The following is a 24,031-nucleotide window of genomic DNA, read 5'->3' as shown; positions in this document are numbered from 1 at the left end:
ACAATCTGCCGTCTCCAGGCCGAAGTATTTCTGCAGCTTCTCCGGGGTCAGATAGGCTCTATGCAATACATAGAAGTGGACCAGTTGAAACCGGGCGCTTTGCGTTCCCTTCCATGCCCGTTGCAATAGCTGGGGCCACGTGGTCTCTGGAATTTCCTTCCCCAAATCCGCTTCCCATCGGGTCTTAAGAGCCGTTAGGGGGGTTAGTCCCTCATCGATCATTCTAGAGTACAAGCACGACACTGCCTTGATTGTCCCTGCAGACATCATAGTATACTGACAGGTTACCGATGTCTGTGGTTCCTCATGCCCAGTCCTCCAGTGTGCTTGGAGTGCTCTCGTGATCGCCGCGTGGAGCAAAAAGTCACCACTAGGGACGTCGTAGCGATTTCGAAGCTCCTGGAAGGGCAGTAGTGTTCCCTCTTCGTAGAGGTCGCCTATGGTCTGCACACCCATTTCCTCCCAGACCCCCAGCCGGGACCAATCTCCGCCGTGGGGCAACGCAGTGAGCATTCCCAGAGGAATCTCCGGGGCATAAGGTCTCGGTCTGCCCAATTTGCGGTACACTCGGTTCCAGCACGAACGTATGGTACTTTCCTCCTGAGTGAGGCCTCTCAGCTCGAGCTTTTGTTGCATCGCAATGAACGATAAGACATGTCTGGGTATGCCATTGCCTCGGGATTCCTCCGGACCTCGGAACTCCCGCGCCACCTCCTGGGTGTAGAACTGTAGTTGGGCCGCCAAGAAGTACTTCTCGAAGTCAGGCGCTGCTAATCCCCCCTCCGCTCTCGGCCTCATCAAGGTCCTAAGCGCCACTCTGCGGCGGCCCGAGCCCCACAAAAACGACACTATCATAGAATCCAGGCTTTGGAAGATGGATCGGGGATCCATATCGGGAGTGTTCGGAAGTAGTACAGTAGTCGGGGCAGTGCCACCATTTTTAACAATGCTATCCGCCCCGCCACCGATAAGGGGAGGGTGGACCAAAAGGACATGCTACCCCTGAGCGCCCGGATGGCCCTGGAGATGTTACCCTCTAGTATATCAGCAGGGCGGTGGTAGACATACACCCCCAGGTATTTAAAACAGGCCGGCTCCCATCTAATCTCCCTATGAGTATCAGGCTGGGGGCAACCCCTGCGGAGCGGAAATAGGCAGGTTTTAGCCCAATTCACCCGGAGTCCCGATACCTCACCAAAAGTCGTGAGTACCGTATCTGCTCCGGTCAAGGCCGTTCCAGCGTCTTCGAGGAAAAGCAGTAGGTCGTCAGCATACAGGGAGATGTGTTGGTAACCCGTTGGAGATTGTAGCCCTCTGTAGTGGGCCCCCGTACGAATCGAGATAGCCAGCGGCTCCACCGCTAGGGCGAAGAGCAGCGGGGACAGTGAGCAGCCTTGTCTCGTGCCTCGCTCCACTGGGTATTGCTGGGATATCAACGGACCCGATTTCACCCGAGCCACCGCCGAGGCGTACAACACCGTGGTCCATCTCAGGAATCCCTCTCCCAAACCAAATTTCTCAAGGACCCTGTGAAGATACCTCCATTCCAGGCTGTCAAAGGCTTTCTCCAGGTCTATCGAGAGAATCATAGGATCGGGAGCATCTGCGTGATCGCCCTCCAGGAGTCGAAATAAGCGTCGGATGTTCATCGTGGTGTTGCGTTTCGGGATAAAGCCAGCCTGATCGATATGCACCAGCGAGCTCATGTGGTCAAGCAATCGTGTGGCCAATATGCTGCTCAGAATCTTATAATCGACTGTGAGCATTGAGAGCGGTCTATAGGACGCTGGTTCCACTCCCTCCCGATCTGGCTTAAGTAAAGGAACCACCAGGGCCTCGCGCATCGAGCCCGGTAGCCGACCCAAGGTCTTCGCCTCTTTGTAAACCCTCACGAGTCTGGGGGCCAGGATATCTATGTATGTGGAATAAAACTCTACAGGTAGTCCGTCAAGGCCCGGTGTTTTATTACGTGCCATGTTTTTTATCGCGCTCCTGATCTCCCCCAGCTCTACATCTCGACCTAGGTCTTTCGCCTGTTCTTCCTCTAACGTGGGGATCGGCAGATCCTCCAAGAAGGTGTCTGTCGTGGGAGTGTCTGGCGGTAACCGACTGCGGTATAGCCTCTCGTAGTACCTCCAGAAGCAATTGAGGATTCCGGGTTGGGTGTAGACCTCCTCATTGCCTGTTGTCCTCATTGCCACAATTGGCGAGGTCCGTCTCGTAGGGTTAGCAAGCCAGGCCAACAGGGCACTCGACTTGTCACCCTCCGCCAGCGATCTGGTCATGTAAGCTTTGTGGTCATAACTGCGCAGGCGCTCAACCTCCACAGCTACCGCCTCCTTTGCCGCCAAAGTTTGTTGTTGAAGTTCTGGATGGCCAGGGCGTGAAAGTTCCAGTGCACGGAGGGCACGATCAGCTTTGGCCAGGTCCTCCAGTAGCACCCGGCGCACTCCAACTTTCTGCGTGATACAATAGCCTCTAATCACCACCTTAAAGGCGTCCCATTCCGTGGCCCTCTCTGCAGTCGTACCTTCGTTAACCTCAAAGTACCCCGCGATCTTGTCCTCTAGGGACCCTCAGAACACCGGGTCCTCTAGCAGCTCGGGCCGCAGCTTCCAGGTAGGTACTTGCGGTGTACATTGGAGCCACCTGAGATCAATCAGTAAAGGGTTATGGTCGGAGAGAGTCCTCGACAGATATTCAGACCGCACAGCCGAAGCAACCACCTCTCCCGATCCTAATAGGCCGTCTAGTCGCACATGTAGTTCGTGCATGCCCGAAAAGTGGGAGTAATCTCGAGTGTGTGGGTGGTGCGCCCGCCAGATGTCTGTCAGTCCCCAACTAGTCTGCCAGTGTAATCTACCCTTGGCCACCCTATGTGTCGGGGAGTCTGGGAGGGGAGGATGAGACCTATCAAGGCCAATGTCCAGCACTGAGTTAAAGTCGCCCCCTAGTAGGATGGGACCTGAGAGGTATCGGGCCAAGGATCCTGACAGCCCATTTAGAAAGGCGATTTGGTCCACGTTGGGCGCGTAAAGACAGCAAATGTTTAGATCCCTTCCCCCTAGTTTCCCTGCTAATGCGACATATCTTCCTTCCGGGTCTATAGTGTGGCTAACTACCTGCATGGGTACCCCCGCCCTTATCCATATTAGTGCGCCTCTTGCGTAAGCTGAGTAGGTGGTGCAGTATACCTGTCCCCGCCATCTACGCTGCAGCGCTATACCCTCAGTTTTGGTGAGATGCGTCTCCTGCAGCAGCGCGATCTGCACTCCTCTGCGCACTAAGTAAGCATGGACCTTATGACGTCTGGACATAGTGTGCAGTCCCCTGACATTCCAAGTAACACATTTCAGATTCGATAGGTCAGCCATTGTCCCATTCCACATCCTCCTGTCCCTCTGAGCCCCTTACAGCTATGGTGAAGTACCCACTGAAATCGGTACCGATGACGAGTTCCCCCTTTAACAACTGTAAAACAACTTGCAAACATAAGCCCTTGTCCAACCCCCCCAGAATAGGTTCCAAACAGTACCATCCAGTCCCCATCCAAACTGTGTTCTCTATATCCTCCCCTCCTATGAACCTAACGGTAGCCACCGTAGGCATGCCTTAAGGGCAACGTGGGGGCCCGAGCGACGACGCGGGGTCCCACTGCTAGCAGCAACACGGCCGAGCCCGATGGTATCAAGATCCATCTAGAGAGCGCCTGCGACCCCTTCTAGAATCAGTGCACACACAATTCCCCTTAAGGAGCCCAGTCCTCCCCGCTTTTCCTCCCTCAACCCGTAACCCCGCAATCAGCACTGTCTCACCCGATAGCTTCATTGTTCGTCAAGCAAATTTTCGGCTGTCCCAGGGGTGACCTTCGGGAGCTTCACACTGTCCAGTTCAGAGCCCTCCGTGTCCGATTGTCCTCCACTCTCTCCAGGTTCCGATTGAGCATTTCCCTTGCCGGTCTGGGGACCAGACATGGATGAGACCATGACCAGCGCGTCTCTTCGTTCCGCCGCAGTCTCCGTCGTGGAGGGGCGGGCAGTCCTGCCTCTGCGATGTCTGAACCTCTTAGGTTTCCGCTGCAGAATGTCCTCCCTCGTGGATTGAGAGGAGGTTCCAAATCCATCTGCGCCCGCCCTGTATAGTTCAAGCCAGCTGCACACATCGTCTGGGGTATCAAAGAATTTGGTGGAGTCGTCCACGATGATGCGGAGGCGCGCCGGGAACAGCAAGGAATACTGGATGCCTTCGGCTCGTAGTTCCCTCTTGATGGCCAGGAAGGAGGAACGACGTCTCTGTGTCTCATAGGTATAGTCCGGGAAAATATTCACTCGGCTGTTGTCCACCTGGTAAGGACCGTTCTGTCTGGCCGTTTGCAGCAGGAGGTCTCTGTCGCGAAAATGGAGCAGCCGCGCAACCACCGGACGGGGCGGTCGGCCCAGTAGCGGCGGCTTGGCCGGCACTCTGTGCGCACGTTCCAATGTATAGAAGGGGGACAACCCCTCTGGCGCCACCGTCGTCCGCAGCCAATTTTCAAGGAACGACACCATGTCCCCACCTTCACTTTTTTCCGGAAGGCCAACGATTCGGATGTTATTTCTCCTGTTGCGCCCTTCCGCATCCTCCGCCCGCTTCTCCAGTGCGTCTCTGCGGGTTAGAGCGTCTTTCATTGTGGCTTCCAAAGTTTTTTGCGCTGGTTCCAGTTGTCGCACCGATCCCTCCACCTCTTTCACCCTGTCGGATAACTTGCCATGATCCGCTCGGAGCAGTCCCAGGCCCGTCGCGACCTGAGCAATATCTTCTCGGAGGGCTGATCTAGTTTCAGTGATCGCCAGCAGGATTTTATCCAATTGTTCCTGAATTTGCGGGCCCCCTGGCCCCTCCACGTGCAGTCGCTCTTCATTGTCCGGCGGCTCCGCGTCAGACGCGGGTTGGGTGCCTCCCTTAGCGCCTCTCGGTTTCCCCATGGTGGGCAGGGCCTCCAGTTAGGCCTCAGCAGCGGTGGGGTCAAGCAAGTCGAGGGCCGGTACCGCAGCGGTGCGGCCCCAGAACCGCCGTCGCTTCACCGCGGCTCCCAGGGGCCCCCAGAGGCCAGCAGCGGTCAGGACGGGCGTCCGTCGGTAGGCCAATCCAGGAGCAGTGCCGGTCGACAGGAGCCCGCACGTCCGGGCGTGGCGGTAGAACCGGGGCCGTCCAGCCTCCACAGCCCCCCTGGGTCGTTCACTTGTCCCCCGGCTCCTCCCGGAGGTTCCGCAGCTGCAAAATGACAGGGTCGTCCCACAGAGTTTAGTAGCCACTCCTCCCTCTACGGGGCCGGTGATAATGCCGGAATGGCGGGACGCCACACCGAGTTCCCCCCTCAGCAGCGCCCGAGCTGGCACTCCCTACTCCACTCAGCTCCTCCACCCCAGTGGGCGCACCCCGGTCAGAGCTCCACGCAGCAGTCGCTGTCTCTCCCAAGGGGCGCCGCACAGCCTCGCCTCGTGGTGTCAAAGGCTGCAGTCTCTTCGCGTTGGGGGAACGCGTGGGTGGTCTGCAATGTCTCTCCGCGCTGCCAGGGTGCAGTTCATGCACCCCAAGCTGTCAGGACCAGTGTTGCGGGCCGTCGTCGCAGCCAGGAATCCTCACCCCTCCCCCACTCCGCTCCAAGAGCGCGGGCGGCGTTGGTCACCTTCAGGGGTCACCAGGGGTCAGGTCGCAGGGTGCCGCTCCAATAGGGGGAGAACGCTTGGTCCGTCAGGGGGGTCAGGGCGTTCGGTTCCTCCGGTTCCCCGTCCGTCCTCAGCTCCGAGGAGGCGAGAGAGGAGCAGGCGCCATCTTGGGCTCCGTATCGCCGAGCTTTTCGTCCGTCCGCACTCGGCTCTGAGGCCGCCACGGACCTCCTTTCACAGGTGGGTGGTGTCCGGGTCTCCAGGGGACTATTCCCGGGGTGCAGGTGTCGCAGGGGCCCCCCGGTAACAGGATAAGTGAGAGCTCGGCCGCGGAGCCGAGACGCTAGGCGACCTCCGTCATCGGCGCTCCTACCTCTTGCTTCTCTACTCTCATCATGACCAAAATCCTTCAAAGGTGTTCCTTCAGCAGTCTCATTGAGTAAATACAGCTGATTACCACTTCATCCGACTACAACTGGCTCACTGCTGATGCCTATTGCTTATTGTGCGAGCGTCGTCCATATCTCCATGTGGTATCTTTGAAATGAGATCATATCACGTTGATTTGAAATGACTAAAGTAAAATAGAATGTAACATATCTAAAATATTAACAGTTTATTTTATCTGTAACATCACTCTGAGAAAAAAGAAAGAATACTTAATCTGCACACTCAAATGGATAATTGACACAACTTCAGTGTATTTATGTCTAAGGGTCTTGCTGAATGCTATTTGTAAGTTGATCCTATCTTTTGAATTCTGAAACATCTGGGTGTCACTTGAGGTTCTCTGTCTGCTAAAATGTGCCACCAGTGTCTAAGCCTAGCTCTGTCCAGCATCTGCTGTTCAGATCTCTCCATGCTACTCACATCTTACATGTCTGTTTCCTTGGTTATCCTTGTAGGTGCAGTGGGAGTGTATGAACCCCAAGTATAAAGTGAAGAAAAGAAATTATAAGAATTCTGGCGTTGTGATCCTCACAGACCTGAAGGTGAGCGAGGCTGACATTTTGTTCGTCATTCTTACAAATTGTGACATAAGTGCGGATCTTACCAAGTTTAGCGCGAGAAAGAAGATCGTGTTTGAGAATGCACAGAATGATTGTAGGAGGCAGGACATCGACAGTCAAGGTGGACCTGACAGTCTGAAACGTTCTCTACATTTTCCAGAAACACTAAGGGCGGGTTTCAAAACCTCCTGGAACTAAGGATTCAGTTAATGTACCATGGTAAACCAGAAATCCGGTGGTACTGCTACCATTCCACAACCCACTGAGCCTTGTTTGCGTGAGATGTGTGTCTGGCACTGATCAATTCCATGAGATATTACAGGGATTATTAATGGAACTCCGAAACTTTCTTTCATTAATGAATAACACATACAAGGACACTAGAAAATGCACAACAGATTTTTACATTTTAAAGATTTGTTTTAAGTCAAAACCCTAGTCTCCTGCACACAATACAAATAGTAACCACAATGAAGACAAAAGGGCAGTATCATCGTTAACCAAAAGGGTAACTAGGAGAAACCACTCTAACATGATTGCTATTGTAAATCTATAGCAATCCTACCCTAAATCTGCAACTTCTAAGCTCTAATCTAATTCTAGCACAGCAGAAAAGTAAACTTATTTTGAGTTTCAGAGATGGGACACACCTGCATGCTTGTTTGTGCAATGTAGTTCTATATTCAATGAAATAGCAAGGCCAGCTAATTTCTTCTCTGAGGTCAGCTCCACTGTTAACCGCTTAACCGCGGCGGCAATTCCACCGTGGTGCGGGGGTTTAGCGGAGTGGGCGGGCCGCGTTGGCCAACAGACGTTCGCAGCACTACGGAGTTAGTGCTTGCGACGGCCGTTGGCCGACGAACGCACGCAAAGAGTTAAGTCAGTGACCGAAGTCTAAGTACCTCCCAACCTGGTAGCCTTCATTTGGGAACAGAGGTGTGCTTCTTTTTCGCGTGTCCCAGAGTAGCCTGGTGTGAATATTTCCTATTACTCTTTACTCTCTGTGCTCAGCTTTTATAACATAATCTCATTGTTGTTGGAAACGCTTAGCAAAAACAAATCACATGAAGTGACCTGAGGTTTCAATTATTACAAGATGATGTTCTTTTGAATAACAACAATAAATGCAACGCATAGTTGTCAACATTTTAGAAACTCTTAGAGACCATTATCAAGCTAATGAAATTGAAACAGTCAGTGTTTAGCATAAATACAGGAAATATATTCATGTAAGCTTGATCATCATATTGCAGAAAAATATAAATTAAGCATATGTCATATTAATCACACGTGTTCAGCAGTGAGATTGATTGAAAGGCACATGTAACTCAAGCACAGAAATACCCAGCATAGAAAAGACACACTATTCATAACAAATCTCTATCTGCAGTAAACAAAGATGTAGGAAGAAATGTTAGTAACTTATATACAGGTCAGGGGACACACTCTGTCCTGCTCACCCATGCAGGGCTGAAAAAGGCTGGTGCAGCTGCAGCTATTTGCCCCATGCATAGCTCTTTTCAGGGTCCTATGCAGCCAGTGTTAAATCTATTTGCATTTCAGAAATTCAGGCTTAGCCTACTTTTGTGATATATTCTCAATACAGCAGGCAACCACAGTTGCTGCTAGATGTCAACATAAAACTAGAGAAGTGGCCTCCCATCCCATTTGTGACCCATGCCCCACAAACCCTCCTGACAATCCTGCATTCAAGTGATTTGCTGGATGCGCCCAATATCAGTGATCAGCAGTGATAGGAACATTCATCCTACATATAACATGTCCCACACATTCAATTGTCTTTTTTATACTTTAGTGATGGTTGTTAATATTTCACACATGCACATGCAATTTTTTTTTATTTCATGAAAATGACTTAAAATTATGCTTTATTAGTGAAATGTGATTTGACAGTATCTTGCATCATATTATTTTACCTGAGAGCTCACTGTGCATAAACATGTGTAGGAAAATACAGGGAGGAGAAAGTTTTAAGTAGAAAATGTAACTTGGAGAGACATTTTCTTAGCAAACCAGTATCCTGCTAGAATCTCACATATCGTTTTAAAGCAAGAGGGGCATTCGGGTAAAAAGAAATAAGTGAAATGACACAATATGCAATTCTGAGAAAATTCACAAATTTCAGTGATGCAAAATTCAGAAATTAAATTAATTTTGCCATTGCAAATATATTTTCAACCAGGCCTAATCTCTATTCTTAATTATTTAAAATATTGAAATGTGAGTTACATCTTCATTCTTATCTCTTATCAATTCACTTCAATTCAATATATTTATTAAAGATTTGGAACTCCTAGGAAGTCCACATAAAATGCATTCGTAGAATTACAAATAAAACAGAAACACATAACAAGCATAATCACAAACCATCATAAAATTTATCAAGGGCTTGCCTTCGATTAGCTAAATTTCGATAAGAAGAAACAAACAATATTATCAAAAAAACTGATCATACAGTGCTGGAGATTTTCCACATTATAACTCCTTGGCTGATATATTGGACATTATATAAGCTGACAGTTCATTTAATAAAAAACAAAAGTTCAATTTCAACTAGAGAATCAATTTAAAATTAGAGACAAAATAAAACATGGGCATAATCAGACCTGTGCAAAAGGCAATTCAGTAGCAACCAGCTCACAAGAGAAAAACCTCCTGAATCCCACTGCATATATGTTTTTAGAATGAACAACAGAACATAGTGGGAAGAATAAAGCAACCTAACCCTAATTATGAGAAAGTAGCAGTTAATAGCTGCCTTTCAATCTCCAAAATACAAATAAATTAAACTAAAGACTACTACAGATGGAGAGCTAGCTAAAAGGCTGGCTAAGGGGATAACCACCTGTTTGAAAAGTGTACTAAAAATGCAAGAGAAGTTAAAAGTTTTAGTCCCACTGCTTCGTTTTTTGTTCAAAGTTGATAATCTCGGGTTGGTGCTACATTTTTATATACAATCTTATAGAAACAACATTACAAGGTTAAAATATATACATAAATTCCTTAAAATAATTAAATAATTTTACGCACACTGCTTCGTTTTTAGGACAAAAGAGATAATCTCGAGCTGATGCTACGTTTTTAACGGAGTTTTTTAAAAACATCGGACGGAGCCAACGATAACGGCTCAATGCCAATGCTGGACATACAAACAAAACATGGTCCAGAGTCTGATTGCTCAGCATACACAAATGACAAAGTTTCCCATTATTCGGATTTTGAGACCAGTTTGCTGTAAGGTCATTTAAGGGCAGGAGATCTCTTATCATGTCATTGATATTGGTCAGGGTTAATGAAAACAACACCCCAAACCATTTGACTCCTGCCAACATCACAGTATTGACCATTTGCCCCTGTAGCTCTCAACAGCCTCCTATTTTCTGCCATAGAGGCTGACGGAAAGGAAGAGAGTAGAACATACAGAGTGTGAATAGGGCTTATAGAGTCCTCCATACTTCTTCTCCCTGACACTCATTCAATGACACCTGAGATCACCGGCAGCAAGGACTATGCTTGGGGAGCCAGAGAGTGAGCAAGGGGTATCAGCAGCTCCTATAATTGACATCCATGAATGATATGTCTCTGTTGCTCTGAACTGTGAAAATTGTCAGGATTCAGGTAAGGAAAGAAGCCTTCTTTCAAGGAGGGCGACATAAGTCGAAGTTCCATGCAGAAGAGGTGGAGGGCACAAAAGTTGGAAGATAATTCCTAAATGTCTAATACAGACAAAGGGCAGGAAGAGCAAAAGTAGAGCTGCACACTTCTAAGGGCGTACTGTGTAACATAAGGCGACCATATAGGCAGATTAGATTTACGGGAGGGGCATAAAAATCCTAATATGTATTTACTAATCTTGTGGGAAACTATTGGAAGGTCCAGGGGTTCCCAAGCCAGGCAATGAGGTGTTTTCTACCATACATTGAACTATCTCTGCTTACTTCTCATACATAAGAAAACTTCAAGTATTCTCAAGGTTATTGTGTGGAATACTGCAAGTTCTCCTTGTCATCCCAACATCTCAAGCAACATGGAGAGGAAACTTGCTCATATCACATTTTAATGCTGTGTTTCCTTTGGATTTAGATTCACAGAGTTTACTCCTTCCTCGATTACATCATGGGTGGATGCCAGATCAACTTCACCGTAAGTCAGTCTATATATAAAACTTACCCTAACTCTAACCTTAACACTAACCCTCATTCCTTGGTTTCTTCATTTGGATGGGCAGACCTTGACTACTACAGCTATTATGTATACAAAACTAGAGAATGAATAAATGAGTAAATATAACCTGTGCATTTGGCAGACAATAACAGAAATGTGCATTCTAAGGAATTTGTTTTTCTCAAATTGGAGGCAGAAGCATCTCACCAGTCCTGTTCGACAGTTATTAAAGCGCATTATACAGTTCAGACATTGTGGCACTAATATATTTTGTCCCTGCTCAGCTAGCTTTAGTTTATGGAAATTGGGGAATACATTGGGAAATAAAACTTTCAGATCACAGTTTAATATTAACCCCTTCGCTGCGGCGGCTATTCCGCCGCAGCGCTAAAGGGGCGGGGCGGCCGCGCGGCCGCCGCATGCTGGTGACAGAACCGCTCCGTCACCAGCTACAGTTGAGCTGTGCTGGTGACGGAGCGGTTCCGTCATGACCCGCCCCGCTCTTTAGAACGCCCGCGCAGGCGCGAAATCAGCGCCGCGCAGGCGCGGCGGCCGGGCCATGACGGAACCGCTCCGTCATCAGCACAGCTCAACTGTAGCTGATGACGGAGCGATTCCGTCATCAGCATGGAAGGGGTTAAGAGGCAGTTTCTATTAATATTCCCCTTTAGCTGCCATGTCTTTCTTTTAATCCCACCTTACTATATTATCACCCTGCCTCTCTATATACGTTTCCCCCTCTATTTTCTCATGATAGATAGATAGAGCTATAGATAGATAGCTATATAGATAGATAGATAGATAGATAGATAGATAGATAGATAGATAGATAGATAGATAGATAGATAGATAGATAGATAGATAGATAGATAGTGTTTTGTGTAAGGAGAGCCCAGAGGTGAAGGGTAGCCCACTGTCTCCCTCAACGTGATTGCTAGCATATTATACTTCGAACATTCACATATATATTTTTAATTTCATGCCATATGTATTCCTGAATATTTCTTTTATCAAAAGGCATTTAGCCAAAAGCAGGATTCTAGGGGTTAAAGTTGTGCAGCAAGGTATAATTACCTCGAAGGGGAGTCCTGACTATCAGGAGACTTGCTCCCATGAGTAAAGTAATTTTAAATGCAATTTGTGAAGCAGTGAACTGTGTTTTTCTAATACAAACAAGACGGATACCGAAGTCAGTGGAGTACAAATTGTCACAATTCTTCAAAATTGACTGTATGCTATTTATTATTGTTCACATTTTTGTTTGGAATGAACTAAAGCAATGCATGTTTCGCAACCTATTATTTACACTGTTGCTTCATCAGGGCTTGCTAAACTCAAATATAGAGTTAGTATGGTTACTAGGTCTGATACTTCTGAAAAATGATACTGTATGGTCAAGGGTGATTTCCTAAGATGAAAAAAGAATCGCTTGTATGATATATAGAATGTTGCAGGAGGCAGTATTGTTGAAGATGTACAGAGATTAAAAATGCCTCAGGACCATTTGAGACGTTTTCAATAGGCAGATAGCATGATAACCGAAGGGAACAAGCTTTGGCATCTTTCTTGTTTGTATGCAAATTTTGTGGAGTTTGGAAGGAGTTCGACAACAACTGAGACCAAGTGACTGGTCCCATAAAGGTCACCTTCCAATCTTTTTTTTCATTTAGTGTTTTTCCAAAATCATTGTGGCTATATTGGGAAAATAAACTGGAATGTGACCTTTGCACTGCAGTAATAGATGCATGAACATATTATTAACCACATTTGGAAATCTCTTGGTTGTTAGTTAAGGTCCAGCATGCCAGCTTTCGTGCAGATCTGTGCAGATCAAAATAAGCTAAGAGGGGTGACACAATATGTGGTTTCCCATTTTAGCTCCCATAGGAAATTTGCTCACACATACAGCCAAAACCGCTGAATGGATTTACACCAAACGTGACATGAAAGTAGAGATATAATATTCCATCTGATCATTAGTTATTTGACAAATTGCATACAATGTGGCAGTCTGTTAGCAATGCGTACCTTTGGTGGTATTTCAGACTCTGTGCAGAATAAGGGGAGGGAGTAAAAAGCAGGGGGTCAAAACATTTTTGATTTACTAATAAATGTGGCACCGTTTGATGGATGGACACACAAATGTAACAGAGTCTCAGCATATTTAGACTCTCTTGGTTTTCGCCATTAGACGCAGGTCCATCGGGGTAGGGGCAGAATTAAGGGCTGGGGTCAAAGGAGTGTTGGTGTGCTAATAATAAATGTGGCACCCTTTCATGACTCTACACTCAATTATGCAGACATTTAGCATGTTTAACCTTCCATTGGTTATGTCTAGATTTGACCAGATCTGTCAGGGCAAAGTTAATGGGGTAAATATAAGTTTCATTCGCTAATGACTTTTGTGCTGTTTGATGAATCTGTACGACATTTAGCAGCTTTAGAATGAAGCCCATGCAAAGTCCGGCAGGCACTAAGACCAACCCCTGGTGACCATCAGCCTTGGTCGGTAGTAGGTGTACTTGCAGGGCGGTGACGTGGGGAGGGGGTGGGGCAGGGTGGGGGGGGGTAGTAATCTATGGATTACGGAGCTTTACAGGTAACTAAACATATAAATAAATAAAACAAACTTCGTTGCGTGCACTGATGCGATGCAGATCGCGGCTGGTGACCATGGCCGGATCGGGTTGGGCACAGTACCAGGCTGACAACCTTCTGCTGTGAAGAATGAGTACATGGAAAGTAAATTATGTACTTAATAAAACACACATTAAATTCACTGAAAACACAGTTAAAAGTCAGTTATGATCCAGTTATGAGCACACAAAATCAAAAAAGTCCTGAAATTCACAAGTTATTATTTTTTTGTATCTGTTTATTAAGATTTTTTCGTAATACTGCTGCAGCATGTAAATAGACAGTAGAATATTACAGGGGTGTTAACAAATGACTGTGTTGCAACATTTGAGTGAAGCACAACATAGCTCTAGTCCAGGTTACATCCCGCAATACAGGATACAGTTAGCTTGTGTCTCTCGGAGTAAGAGTGAGAGATGCTTCTCAAGGTGACCAGTCAGACCATACCCATATTTTCTGCAACATTTCTTGGTAACGACATCAAACATATATATGAAATGTGTAACTGGGACCAAATATTTAGCTCAGTGGGAACAGAAATAAGCAACACAAGGGCAAGGCAAAAGAAGCAGGGACAGGGACAAGGGAGTAAACAATGAAGTTTGCTATCGCTCAATGAAGTACCTGTTCGTCTGGAGTGAAGTGCAAGAGGAAAACTACTCTAAATGAATGTCAAATTTGATACAGATCTGTCAATGGGGTAGAAAGATAGAGGCAAATCAAAAAATGTCTTTTCATGTAAAGTATGCTGAACCATTACTGCAAGTTGTGACTGCCGAAGCACATTGGCTAGAATGAATTAACTTAATTTAAGTGCAAAACCTCCACAGGTGCTGATGTGTGCTATTCGGTAAAACTTTTAGGCATTTTACTTGTTCCACTCTATACACTCTAGGATATAACATGTTTCCTACAGTCCCTCACCATTGTACCAATCCTCTTCAATCCTAAGCGACTTTCGTTTATGTGTCCATGCGTCTTTGTACTTGTCTTAACCTTTTTGCCCTACTCATTCTCCCGCTTGTATACTACTATTGTTCTGCTCCTCTACACCCCTGAGCCCTTATTTATCCCATTGTCTGTATTTATTCTCTTGCCTATTTGAAAGTGTATGATTTGATGTATTGTGTTATATGTCTTCTGTTTGCTGTGGGTATGATCCATTTGGAGGAAAGGGAGCAGAAAATATAGACAGAACAAAATAATAAAGGAAGGAATTAAGAAAGGAAGGAAAGTAGAGAGTGAGAAATAAGTAAAGGAGGGATAAAGAGAAGAAGGGAATTTACTTTCACTGGCTCCCCAGACTGAGCCACAGGTCAGATAAATACACAGGTTAGAAGGCATGCAAGAAGGAATAACAATACAGTCTGATCCAAGAAGAGAAAGATGCAGAGTTGGTATATGAACTCAGCTTCTGAATATCCTACCTGAGGAAGTGGAAGGGATCCTTCTAGCTTGCCCACAAATCAAGTTCACTTCAGATGTGGAGCCTTCTCTCGAGGTTTCCTCTTTGTCTTTCTAAAATCCATTACAATTCCAAAGTGGGATAGTGGTCAAAACACAAAACTGAATTATAAAGGCAAACTTCTGCATAGGGGCAAAGAAGAAAAGAAGACTATGTTAGCTAAAGGTACCTATTTTCTGAGGAGTGAAAGGAGTAAGGTATTTTACAATGTTTCATTGTAGGATTTAAGTTTGGAGCCAATTTCACTACTGTATTGATTTTCAACTAACTCCAATTCAAGTGCAGTTTGCTCATTTGATCAAGGGTATTGAAAGAACCACAACAAACTATTTCCCAAAAATAGTGTGGAGGGAGAAGATTTCTGCTGGGTGGGGACGAGATCATGTTAAGATTTGAAGATCCGACGCATGAATTTCAAGAATATTTATGGAATACTTCACGGGCTAGTCCCAAAATTGCGTGTTCAATGACCCACACAGTTTATTTGACACATGAAGCCTGAGATTGAGCCCTCATTTTGATTATGGTTTGAAAATAGAATTGTAATCATAGACCAGAGGTGGAAAACTTGGCAAAGGCTTTTTTAACTAATTAGGTAACGTCAGCGTGAGGAAGACTACAAGCCTTGGATGAGAAGATCCTATAGCTTGAACAGATTACAGTGTGCATTTCCCCACCATGCACGTTTGGATTCCACAGGTCAGTGCCTCCACAACTGGAGACATCTTGTCAGAAAGATAGTTCTCCCACAAACTATCATACTTAATGATGTCCTAATGATGAACTCTATGGCTGGCAAATGCTGTTGTGGAACAAAATCCTAGTTTCTGGCTGAAGTGAGGACCTTTCTCTTGCAATTATGAGAGGAGACAACCATAGCATTAGAACACCTGTCCCTTCCCAGGGCTTGCAGGATGTTGATGTCAAATCCCTCTTTATCGCCCCACCTGTACATTTGCACTTATATGTAATTGCTTTATTAATGGTTGTTCTCTCTTCACCAGGTAGCCATTGACTTCACAGCCTCAAATGGAGATCCTCGAAACAGCTGCTCTTTGCATTACATCAACCCCTACCAGCCCAACGAGTATCTGAAGGCACTCATTGCGGTAGGAGAGATCTGCCAGGACTACGACAGGTATTGTTAACCTCAAAACCATCTTCTGTGTTGCTTCCTTCTCCCTCTTTTAGTCTTCTCTGTTTTCTCTCCCTTTCTCCTCCTCATTCCTTGTCTTGTTTTTCTACAGTCCTTTACCCCTCAGTCTTTCAGTATCAGTCCCATTTATCCGCACGTTCTCTGTGAGTTCTTGGCCCCAATTCTACCTTAGAGCAGGACTCTTATCACAAGAGTGATCGCTTGATGCAAGCTATACATGCAACACACAGACACTAACACACTTACACAGATGACTGCACACACATGCGTGCACACGCACACCATAAAGATGGATCATTTTTTACTTATTTACTTTTTTGCAGACTTATAGACACACCTTCTGCTAGATACCACCATTTTTGCTTTTTCTTACTTTTATACTTCTAATGCATTTTCCATATGTGTGGAAAAAATTGCAGACTGAATGGCTTTGCCAATGCTTGTTTGGTCTTATTGGCACAATCTTATTGCTATTAGCCTGGGGTGCCTAGCTGGAATTTGTGTCAGTTCATTCTAGCCCATAAAATAGTGCATAATTCAAGCATGATACTGTGAACCCAAAACAAGTTGCTACTGGCCGTCAAAAGAATTCTCATTAATTTCCAGTCTTTGATGTTGCTAGACCAAACGTATTGAAAGTCCTAAATGTACCATTTCTGTGTAGTGTAAATGTGACAAAACAATGTATTTATTGCTTGAATTTTATGAGGAAAGGCTGGTGGTCAGAGGATCTTCTCCGCTGGTTTTAAATTGAAATAGGCATTCTCGCCCTATGCCGCAGTCTGAGGTATCAGCGAGATCTTCACTTGACAAGAGCCCTAGATTTCAATCATCGAGAACCATAGATTTTAACCTATCGAAAACAACGTGGATAGCCATGAAAATCACTGTTCCTGGGGTCATTTTCTTAGTTGCAGCAGAACATGATCGTTACTGCCAGTAGGTTAATCTTTAAGCTGTGTAGCAAACGTCTGTTAGGATAACTTTCTTGTTACTAGTAGCTGGAACAACACTTGGGTATCTTCGGCGAAATTTGGAACATTTACACTAAAAGTAAGGATAAGATTAGTAGATCACAGTAAGTAGTTGTTGAAAAATATGATTGGAGTAGTGTAGAGATCTGAAGCACTACAGAGCTCAAATGATGGGTCCCAGAGCTGAATTATACCATAGACGTACCAAGTGCCCCTGAGGTCTTGGATGATGCAAATTACTTATGAGAAGATCCTTGAATGCTGTGGTTGATGTGAATAAGAGGCCTGGCAGATTTATGGGAATAAGAGCCACAACATTTCCATCATCCACCTCCCCTCTCAGATGGTACAAGGTGGCAGCTACCACATAGTCAGACTTGGAGGACAAATTTTTCCTTGCCATGGTCCAGAATGTTGTTATTCTTCACAAATGTATTACATTTTGGCAATCTCATCTAGCGCCATCAATGTCGATGGTTAGAGTAGGTTTCGAAATTCGACATAAATAAGACAATTTAAAGGACCTACTTGTCTTTAACTTTTTAAAGCGGAATAACATGAGTCCGCTTAAAAGGTGTAAATAACTGAGCACAGGTTCAATAACTGTGAATACGATGCCAGAGTGGTTCTGAAATTATTGGAAGTGAGCCAACGATGTATATATGGTCCCCAGGAACAGACTGGCTTTGGAGCCAGAACAGCTGATGGTAGTGACTAGCTTTTTTTTTAAATATTTTTTTGGCATCCGCTGCCAGGCTTTGCTTATAGGATTAGATCCAAGAGTGTTGGTCACTGGGTTACTCACTGATGCCTTTACCACAACTTTGTTTGATAGTTGCTTGCTTTTTCAATATATCCGTTGCTGGATTTTAAGATTTTAAAGTCTTATAAGCTAGAACATATGAATGACCTGAACAATAAAGACATTTTGTTCCCAAAATTATTTATTGATTCAGCAGTTCTCTTTCTGTGTATTTTTAGACCTGGTCAGACAACCACATGAATGTACTTTGTTAAAGCTTGATTCACAAGCATATGCATGCACATAAATTAAAATTAGGTGGGCAAAAGGGGCTGTCCCCGGAAGTACTTCAAAATCTGGAAACGGTGGGCGGACTACCGGGGTATAGACCTTGACCTGCCGCCTGAGGAGGCCACCCTCCGACGATATGAGGACACGGACTGTGAACAGTGGCAGCTGGTATGGAATTTACATGGCATGTAATGTTTTGCTACTTTATGCATTGGATGGGCAAGTTAGCACGCAGTGGGGGCGCGGGAGGGGGGAGAGGGAGGGAGGGTTGCATATTGATTATATCCTGTGGCACTAACTCATCAGCGGGGGGTTGTTTGGGGATAATCTTTGTTGCACATGTGACTAAAGATATTGCTGGTGTATTGATGATGGCACTTGTCTCTGGGTATCAGAGGTGTGCATGATATGTGAGTTCACACAATAAAATCTGTTTTCAAAAATAAAATTAGGTGGGCAAATACCTTAATATACTAATGTGTTTGCTAATTATGAAGTTTCCATTTGTAAATGGATTTACTTAAGCTTGTGAGTAAGTCTGGCCAGGGGTGGTGGAGTGTGCCCATTGCAGAGTGGGACACCTATATAAATCGGCAGCCAACCTCAGACCTACACGTTTGTGGGTATTTAAAAATATTAGGGGCATCTTCTGCCTGGATATTGTTTGAGATTTACTCTTTTCAATGGTAATGGGCTTACATGAAAGCCTATCATAGGCTGAAATTGGCACGTAGCAGGACTCTAAGTGAAGTTTTAAGAGCTTCCATAACTGAGAATCCTTTAAACCCAGCAAAGATACACCTGGAGGACTCCATCTACGGGAGCTCTGGGATGGTTCATTTTCTCAGTCTGTTTTAAAAAAAATATATGAACTTGCTAGTTAAGAAGAGCTCTGGCCTTGAAGGCAAAGCCAATTTAACCAAGAGGCTGCACGCTTTGATGATCATTCTTAACTATACAATGCTGAAACTACAAAATGATTTTGGTGAATCATATGCTCTTTAAATAAAATTAAGATACATGAGACACAGATTTGGTGTCTCATTATAAACTCCACCACCATGGGAGAGGTCAAAGGCTCCGGCTGAGGGCCGTTTATTCGGGGCAGCAAAAGAAGACATAATGCACTTTATTTGTATCTGCCCCGCGCTGATGGAGGAGAGAAGGACGTTTTTGAGACTCCCCTTCCTGGAGCGTGGTGTACCCTCCAGCAGGCAAGTTGTGATTGCTTGCTTTAAGCCAGAACAAACCGTGCTCAGCGGTAGACTTGTTAAGTTTCTAGCATCTGTTGAGTTCAAAATAAGAACCAGGGTCCTTCAGTTTAACACCTTCACTGCAGGGTGTTTTCCCCCCGCTGTGCGTGGGGGAGGGGTCCACGTGCGGCGCCGCTGTGCTTGTGACGAGCTCAGCTCGTTATGAGGCACCGTGGAGCTACACTCATGACGAGCTGAGCTCGTCACAGCCACACCCGTTTTGGAACGTTCAGCACAGCGGGGTAATTATCCCCAGGTGCGAACGTTCCAACGGCGGTGACGAGCTCAGCTCGTCATGAGTGCAGCTCAAACGTGCCTCATGACGAGCTGAGCTCGTCACAAGCACTCAACGGGTTAAAGCCATTGCTGCCAGTAATGCTTCTGCCCTCGCTTAAATGAACATCGCGGTCTAATACGTTGGTGGATAAGTTTTAGGTTAATGAGACCTACACATAAGGTAATTTTAGATGTTACCTGTAATAAGTATTTTAGTGTAACCTTCAGTAACTATCCGAATTTCTATGACGTTACAAAAATGTAGACCGGAAAGTATTTTTTTTTAATTTTGGTTTTAGCATGAATTGTGAAGTTGTTTGTTATGGTTTTAACTACCTAAACAATACATTTAATCAATCAATCAGTAATCTTCTCAACTGCAAAAGTAAATAACTCTTTATCGACGGAGGGTATGGCCAAGGAATCTACCCAAAAGTGATGGTGTTGTAAGGGAAAAAGAAAAGGAGTGTCTCTACTCAGACAAATCACTTTCCACAGGTGGGGTCTCTAATGCTACGCATTTCGGTAAACTTTCCACTTTTACATATGAGTTCACAAAGAGTTCTAGAAATGCTCTGTAAACTGTGACCATCGAAGGATTTTGAAAGGAGACCTGGAATACTTTAGGAATTTCATGATAGGTGGAAATGCACTCCAAATATTTGCATAAGCCCAGGGAAGAACAAATGTTTATAAAACTTGTTGTACCTTAGGTAAACAATTTTTTCGGTTTTACCTTAGTATTCTCTTCACTTACGTTCCTATTGCATTTTATATGGGCAAGCACCCTATTTTTCAGTATTAAACCATTTTGTATATTGTTCTAAGAAACAAAATATTCTTTTAGCAAGATATCCTGCCCAAAGCATGTGTTCATAGAACTCAGACTTTTCATTAATGTTTACAGCTGACTTAATTTAGGCAGAAGTAGGGTCTTGGTTTCCAATACCTTTCAATGGTTGCTTGTCAGGGGATCCATAGAAATAATTGTCTACAATGCAAAGACGGTACAGTGACTGGATTAGCCGAGTGATCAGAACAGAGTAATATTAGGGGATCATGGACAATCGGGAACTGAAAGATGGTAAATATGTGGTCTAATGTATATTCAGTATCAACGATTAGTCTTCTGAGTTTCTGACATATGTTTAGGCCGTCAAAGATAAGTTTGATCTGTTTGATTGATGGCTGCTTTCTATCTGCTCCCCTGATATAATGATCACCGAGACTGTATTATTATTGTACGATAACATGACTCCAGCAAGTGTGTCTTCTAAAGCTGTAGCGGATTGTTAACAGGACAAAGGCAACAAAATGTTCAGTGTGTGTGAGGCCAAAATTGAATTAAATTGTATGGGTTCACATTTTAACATAGGCTTGCAATGGAGTTGCTTCAGTCGAATGAAGGGCTTATCGAGCATTGTTGAGACCCCTCTTTGAACTTTAGATCGATTCTCTTTAAAAACCTTGAAAATTGATGGCAGCCAGGAGTAGATATACAGTATCTACCTCAAGTCAAGATTTACTCACAAGATTAGATTTAAGTTCCTGCTCAAAAACAAAGCCATAGACCTCATGTTGATGTTTAATTGATGAGTCATCTCAGACAGAGATAGTTTGACCCCATTCTGTGGCAGGACCTGGTATTTGACTATGAGAAGAAAACAAACGGACCTTGTCATCAGGAGCTATGCCAATCGAGGGGTGCAAATATACATCACCGGATCATTTTCATTTGTTCATTCTATTACAAGGTTACATTTTTCCTCCGTCACATGGGATGTTTCTCCTCATTCGATTTTCTGCCCTCATGGGCCTGCCGCCCTATCAGCATCACATGCCATCTCTGTGGCTTATCTCTGGAGTCACTACCTCACCTTCTCTGTATATGTCCTGTGTTAACTCATGAACGCAGAAGGTTCTTCCACCACTGCTTTATCAAACAAGGCAAAACAAGGTGCTGGCAATTTCCTGCTGAATGATGCCCACCACATGTAATAGCCAACTTGATAACATTTTTGGACAGAGTGGACAAAACATTAAGGAATTTAGCCAAACGCCCAACCCCTTTAGGATCTTAAAGTTACAACTCTGATATATGTCCAAAGCCAGGACAATAGTTAGCACATGGCGTTTTATGATTTAGCACTTTAGAATAATTCTTGTGGTCACAACTAGATTCTTTCTTTTAGAATGTATGTACAGCAATGAAAAAGTTATGTTTAGCTCAAGAACCCTTAAATTATTCACTGCACTTCAACCACTGGTTGCGAACTGCTCGTCTCATCATCTTTTATTAACTCTCTGTCAAATTTGGACTATCTCGCTTTTATAGAAATTTACTATCTAGATTCTGATGCCGGAAAAACCTTTTTTGTACAGTTGTTTGTGATCTCTGTATTTTCAACAATTGGGCATGGCACTTTATGACTCTGCATTTTAGTGTAACATTTGGTCTTTGATCAAATGTTTGTTTTTGGAATGAATTAACCAGTAATGAAACATCACTACGCTCAGCTCCAGTCGCTTTAAACTAATAAGAATTGTCCCATAACCGCGGTTGGTAAACCAATCCCTACAGCCATCGGAATCTGTTAGGTGCTTATTCAGTGGGGTTTGGTTTGACTTTAACATCTCCTACAAACACATCACAAAACGCCTTGACACCTTAATGAGGTTTTTTATAATGGTTCGTTATGTATCGCAGATAATTAAATAACCTTCAAATAATTGACTGTGATGTACATAGCACTACTGTTTTTTATGCATTTAATCAGATTTTTCTTTTGATGTTGTTGTTACTTTAATGGACTTGATTGTCTAAATAAAGTATTTTAAAGTCTTGCTATTTCACCAACAGGGCACAGTAAGGCTAAAGTTTCAAAGTTTTCATAGTGGGGCAGCATTTTGCTAAGTGGTTTGTTTAATTAAAGGGACCGGAGGCAACGATTGAGCAACAAGGGAGCTCCTTCCCCACTCTGCACCAGGCAGAGGATTCGTGCAGATGGGCCTATTGTAAATGTGCCTTTGATGTGTCTTTGGCGGGCTCACTGTCCACCTTCCTGTAGATGCACTGGTAGATCTTTGATCAAGATTTCTGACCATGTTACTCCACATGAGAATGACAGCAGGCAGTATTGGCCAACTAATCCTCGCCTCTATTAGATGGTGACCATTATTGGGAAGAAGTGAGTTTCTGCTCCAGATATGCATACTACTTTTACCGATGAGGTAATAAGACTTGGCAACTAACGGTACCCTGCTACTGAGAAAACCTATAGAATTACTGCACTGCTAATGTTCTGGGGTGCAGCCGAGGCACGGGCATCCTCGTTTTTGTGAATCTAACTGGTTTTACTTTTAAAATGCACACATTGATTGATTGGTGAGGGTTCAGATTCACTATGGAATGCTGTGTATCTTATGTTTGTTCTGTGTATCAACAGAAAAAGAGATTGGTAACTTACTTGGGTTAAATATTTAAATGTATGTAGGTACTGATTGACCAATTACATTGTCTTATGATAAGTAATCCGAAAAAGTAATCCGAAAAAGTCAAAGTGTTTGCTTTGCAAGGTTTTATATTTATGATGGGATTGTAAGTGTGGCCCAGCCTCCCTTAAGTAAAGGGCCCAAACACTACCATTTGCCAGGGTGTTTTTTGTGATTGAGGCCCTTATGGCATGGATGCCAATTTACTAGGAATGTCCAACTATTTTGCTTCATATGCATAGTTGGAGAAAATGTGATACATTTCGGCTACGACTAGTACTTGAAAGTTGTCCTACTTCTTTCAAATAGGCATTTTGTAGCACAAAATCCTTTCCATTTCCTACTCTAGACCTTGGCAGGAGCATCCTGAATCATAATATGAAAAGATGAAGGCTGAAGTACTAATACTACACCCTACTGCAATCACCAATAGATGACGAGGATGGAAGTCATAATTTTGAAAATGTTCTTGAGCAAGACATTTTACATGTAAATTTGCAGGCATGCAGATATTAACTTAACATCCAAAAATTTAATGAACATGAATTGCTATCAAAAATCAACAATAAGCCAAATATTTTCTATTCCAAGTAGCAAAAGATGTTTTATTTCTTATACAATATTTTTTTTTAAATGAAGATGTCATATGAAGAATTATTAAACAGCTGTTTAAGATTGTCCTTAACATTCATTCATAGATGATTAGATATAAAAAAAATGCATCAGATAAAGCTTTGTAGTATAAATCCAGACGAGAAAGCATAATTTCCAGTGTACATCAACATTTGTGATATATGATTTGAAGACAGGAAATCATTGATGACCAGTCAGTGTCGAGCACAATAGCGAATCATATTGTGGAAGGGTTGAAGATGTTGTTACTACGCGTGTTTCGGCAAAAA

The 24,031-nt window shown here is 44.3% G+C and overlaps 1 protein-coding gene across 1 annotated transcript in view; it reads left to right on the top strand.

Annotated features, from left to right (window-relative positions):
• The window catches only part of CPNE7 (copine 7), a 358,406-nt gene that overhangs the window by 245,000 nt on the left and 89,375 nt on the right, over window positions 1-24,031 (top strand). Inside the window, exons 7-9 of the mRNA XM_086945595.1 lie at window positions 6,554-6,640; window positions 10,763-10,822; window positions 15,950-16,083. Of these exons, the coding sequence (XP_086801721.1) occupies window positions 6,554-6,640; window positions 10,763-10,822; window positions 15,950-16,083 (281 nt within the window). The remainder of the gene's footprint in view (window positions 1-6,553; window positions 6,641-10,762; window positions 10,823-15,949; window positions 16,084-24,031) is intronic.

This window comes from Lissotriton vulgaris, chromosome 12 (genome assembly GCF_964263255.1).
Source record: "Lissotriton vulgaris chromosome 12, aLisVul1.2, whole genome shotgun sequence".
NCBI classification, from domain to species: domain Eukaryota; kingdom Metazoa; phylum Chordata; class Amphibia; order Caudata; family Salamandridae; genus Lissotriton; species Lissotriton vulgaris.
The sequence above is the reverse complement of the archived record's forward strand: the minus strand, read 5'-3'. Positions and strand labels throughout refer to the sequence as shown.